The sequence below is a fragment of the Mandrillus leucophaeus genome, unplaced genomic scaffold (genome assembly GCF_000951045.1).
Source record: "Mandrillus leucophaeus isolate KB7577 unplaced genomic scaffold, Mleu.le_1.0 Scaffold501, whole genome shotgun sequence".
Taxonomy (NCBI): domain Eukaryota; kingdom Metazoa; phylum Chordata; class Mammalia; order Primates; family Cercopithecidae; genus Mandrillus; species Mandrillus leucophaeus.
Window position 1 is genome coordinate 1695804 of NW_012105377.1, and position 4793 is coordinate 1700596.

Below are 4793 nucleotides of genomic sequence, written 5' to 3' on the forward strand. Positions count from 1 at the left end.
CGCACGGCCGCGCCGCCGTTTGTTCTGGTGGAGGCTGCGAGTGCCTGGGCCTGTGACTCCCGGCTCTCCGCGCGCAGCGTCGGTCCCGGAGGGAAGCTCACATGGCCGTCCCTGGGGTGTGACTGGAGGGAGGCGGGACGGTGCTACTCCTTGCTCCCCAACCTGACACCTTGGTGCGGTAAAACTGTAAGAAGGTAACAAAATCATATCTGAAGCCCAGGTCTTTTCTTTTACTACAGATGCCCTGGACATCATTCCGAACAGCACAATTCAAGGTAATAATAGCCATGTATTTCAGAATCCAGTGAGCATCGTAGACAGTGCCAGAAGTTTGGGGAACCTACTGTCAGCTGTTCCTTTTCCTAAACAATAAGATACTCAACGTCAAATTGGATGATACAAACTTAATAATCATCACTCAAAGAGCCACAAGATCTGGGGTCCAAAATACTGTGATATACACACAGTATTGATATTTTGGTATATGTTCACAAAGTATCACTGCTTTCTCTCCTATAATTTTCCACCTGATAATTTTATAGTTCTTTTTTATACTTTGGGTAGTTTCTCATCAGACTTTCAGAACTAAACAGTACTAGTCAATCATTATCTGACCAGCTACAAAAATCGAGTATAGCCTTGTAATGTGGACTGTTCTGTGGAACTGATTAAAGGGATTAAATATTTCAGCAAACTAAAAATGTGTTCAAAAATTTAAAATATAGGACATAAAAACAAAAGTGGAAAACTTTTCAAATGAAAACACTTTCATTTGAAAATAACTAATAAAGGCCAGTTCACTGGCTACTATTGTATAACTAAAAGGCAAATCTGCAAACTGTTGCTGTGTGATGATTCATTTCTCCCTTCCAATTTCTGGATTAGGATTAAGAAACCAATTTATCTATCAAGGGTAACCACAGTCTAGAAAAAAGCATCTCTGGCCTGGGAGTGAGATCAATGCAGACAGACTGATCAGAAGCAAAATCCTGTTGTGACCCCTCCTAAGAATTTTCCACATTGGCTACCACCTTCAGCAAATTCCCTGGATGGCTGCTCAACTTTCCATTGGGTTAGTGGAGTGAATACCACTTACTTTAAAGATGCTTTTTCACTGGCAAGTATGTAAAGTATCTCTTACATTACTTTGCTAAGTAGTACAGAGGATTCTTTCAGATACAATTCCTTAGTTATAATCATTGTATCAATTTACACTATGATTCCAAATATAATCTAGAGGAAAAAGATGTGGACATAGATTACTGGAAATGAAAAACAGCAATTAATTATCACCATCTGAAATGTGATATGCTTTGACTTTAAAGCATTATAGTAGTTTTTTACTTATGAGTAGAGCTTACAAATGCACTTATAGAATGAACTCTGTTTTTTTTTAATAGCTATGTTTTTAGGTATTTTGTAAGCCTTTCAGCATTTAAGTGTGATGCATATTTATGCAGTACCTATTTAAAGTCCTGAGAAGAATTGTAAACAGAAAATAAAAAATTAAAACACCACCCAGGGTTAGCATCCCAGCACTCAAGAGGTCATCCTTCTTTTCGATTTCAAACTAGTTACCATCATGCCGTCATGCTGCTGTGACACAAGTAAAAAAATGGGACATCATAATATTTAATGTATTATTTTATGTAAGGTACCTGAAAGGGGTGATGATGAACATTGATAGGCTAAGCATTTATTAAGGAGTATGTTAGCATGATTAGAAATGAATGAAAAGCCTTAAGAACTAAGGAATTTATCGTTTATGTATGGCTCTTGGCGGTTTCTTTTTCTTTTCGCGTGTTTTTTTTTTCTTTAGACAGGGTCTCACTATGTCCCCCAGGCTTGAGTGCAGTAGTGCAATCTTGGCTCACTGCAGCCTCCACCTTCTGGGTTCAAGGGATTCTCATGCCTAAGTCTCCTGAGTAGCTGGAATTACTGGTAGGCCTGCGCTACCACGCCCAGCTAATTTTTATATTTTTAGTAGACACGGAGTTTCGCCATGTTGCCCACGCTAGTCTGAAACTTCTGGCCTCAAGCAGTCTGCCCACCTGGCCCTTCAAAGTGCTGGGATTACAGGTGTGAGCCACCATGCCTGACAGGGGCAATTTCCTTCTAAAAGTGAAACTTGGCAATTTCTTTCTAAAAGTGAATCCTTCTACCTGGGACCATGGTGATAATTTATTTTACTTTATTTCCAACCTCCCCTTTTTTAGAGACCCGGTCTCACTCTGTTGGTGAGGCTGGTGTACAGTAACACCTTCCTAGCTCACTGCGGCTTCGACCTCCTGGGCACAAGTGAGAATCGTCTTCAACCTCCTGAGTAGCGGGGACTACGAGCGCCTAAGTTTTTTGGGTTTTTTTTTGGTTTCTTTTTGTATGCCTAATTTTTTTTTTTTTTTTTTTTTTTTTTTTTTTTGTAGAGACAGGTTCTTGCTCTGTTGCCCAGGCTATTCTCAAACTTGTGGTGGCAAGATATCCTGTGGCCTTGGCCTCCCAAAGCACTGGGATTACAGGCATGAACCACTGTGCTCGGCCTGCTTTACTTTTAGAATATATCTAATAATTATTCCCAAAGAGAACAGGCTCTTACTCTTAGTATCTCCAATGCCTACAACGGTTCCTAGAATATGGTAGCGTCTGAACGCACCCTGATTATAGTTTCAAGGAAATAGTTAGCAAGACCTTTAGAAAACATAAAATGCAGTGTTTCATATTTCTCTTGCCCTCTATTTTTTTTACGACTGGAGTACATGGAAGCAAACCCCAGGCATCGTGTCATTTTACTTATGAATTACAAGTATTGAGTGTTATAATGTTGAAAAACTAGGCTTATATGTTTATTATACTACGTTAAAACAATTTGAAAAATAGAGTTGGCCGGGCGCGGTGGCTCACACCTGTAATCCCAGCACTTTGGGAGGTCGAGGCGAGCGGATCACTTGAGCCCAGGAGTTGGAGACCAGACTGACCAGCATGGTGAAACCGTCTCTACAAAAAATCAGGCAGGCTTGGTGGCGGGCGCCTGTAGTCTCAGCTGCTGGTACTCAGGAGACAGCCAGGAGGCGGAGGCCGCAGCGAGCAGACACTGCGGCCCTGCACCCCAGCCTGGGCAAAATGGTCACCACTTCTCTACAAAATATTAGCTGGGCGTGGTGGCGCGCGCCCGCGGTTGTGGCTATTGGAGAGGATGAGGTCGCCCGTCCGACCCGTAGGCAGAGGTTCCAGAAAGCTAAGATCGCGCCTCTGAACTCCAGCCTGGGCGACAGAGTGAGATCCTATCTAAAAAAAAAAGTAAAGTAAGAAAGAAATAGAGAGTTTAAAAATAAACTGACCTGGCGGCGGTGGCTCATGCTCGTAATCCCAGCACCTTCTTCAGAGGCTGACGTGGCGAATCGCTTGAGCCCAGGAGTTCAAGACCAGCCTGCGGAAAATGGCGACCTGGCTCGCTACAAAATATTCGCTGGGCGTGGTCCGCACGCCTGTGGTCCCAGCTATTGGGGAGGCTGAGGTGGGAGGATCGCTCCAGCACGGGGGCGGAGGTTGCAGTGAGCCAAGATTGCGCCACTGCACTTCAGCCTGGGCAACAGTGCGATCCTGTCCTAAAATGGAAGAAAGAAAAAGAGAGATTTAAAAAGGTTGGCCGGGTGCCGTGACGCACGCCTGTAATCCCAGCACTTAAGGAGACCGAGATGGGCAGATCGCTTGAGCACAGAAGTTCCAGACCAGCCTGGGCAACACGGTGAATAGCATTGTATGTGCTTTCTAGGGTAGCTGAAACAACAAAAATTAACGTCTCACAGATCTGAAGGCTTCCGTGTCGATTCTGGACTGTGATGAGAATCTGTGCCATGCGTCTCTCCTGGCTTCTGGTAGACTCCGGCATTCCTTAGCTTGTAAATGGCTGCTGCTTGTGTCATCACATTGTCTTCCCTCTCTACTTATCTGTCCCCATGCCCCAATTTTTCCTTTTCAGGCGCCAGTCAGATTAGGACCCACCCTAATGATTTTTTAAGTAAGTCCACATTTACAGAGACTGGGGGGTAGGACTTCGACATCTTTTTGGAGGGACGCAGTTCAACCCATAACAAGAATCATTGTTAGAAGTAGATAAGTTTGCTTCTTCACTGAAAAATTAGTATCATTCTGCAGAGAACTGACTTGCTGCGCATGGCACAGAGTTTTTGCATTTATCATAGTAAAAGAAATCAGTCACGAAAGCTTGTTTTAGACTGCTACATACCTATCACAAATATAAATTATTTTCAACATTAAAAGTTAATAAAGCAAGCACTGTCACCCAAATTATATGATATCTATTGAGCACTCCCTTGTGTACAGAAGAGGAAAATGAAAAATGAACGGGAAGTTTCACATTCATAAAAATTGTTGGCTACGTGCGGTGGCTCACTCCTGTAATCCCAGCACTTTGGGAGACCAAGGTGGGTGGATGACCTGAGGTCAGGAGTTCGATACCAGCTGGCCAACACGGTGAAACCCCATCTCTACTAAAAATACAAACATTATCCCGGCATGGTGGCGGGCTTCTGTAGTCCCAGCTACTCCGGGGGCTGAGGCGGGAAAATCGCTTGAACCCGGGAGGCAGAGATTGCAGTGAGCCGAGATTGCGCCACTGCATTCCAGCCCGGCGACAGAGCAAGACTCCATCTCAAGAAAAATAATAATAACTCATAAAAATTGTGACACACTTGTGTTTGCCTATTGAACTGGCAAAAATCCTAAAGTTTGACGACACACTGTGTTAAAATACAGATTTAAAGTTTTAAAATAAT

At 43.4% G+C, this 4793-nt stretch overlaps 1 protein-coding gene across 1 annotated transcript in view; it reads right to left on the reverse strand.

Annotated features, from left to right (window-relative positions):
* Nucleotides 1-3453, reverse strand: part of LIN28B (lin-28 homolog B (C. elegans)) — a 143931-nt gene extending 140478 nt beyond the window's left edge. Inside the window, exon 1 of the mRNA XM_011996086.1 lies at nt 3336-3453. Coding sequence (XP_011851476.1) covers nt 3336-3353 — 18 coding nt within the window. The 5' untranslated portion in view covers nt 3354-3453. The remainder of the gene's footprint in view (nt 1-3335) is intronic.
* Between the last annotated feature and the right edge of the window lie 1340 nt (nt 3454-4793).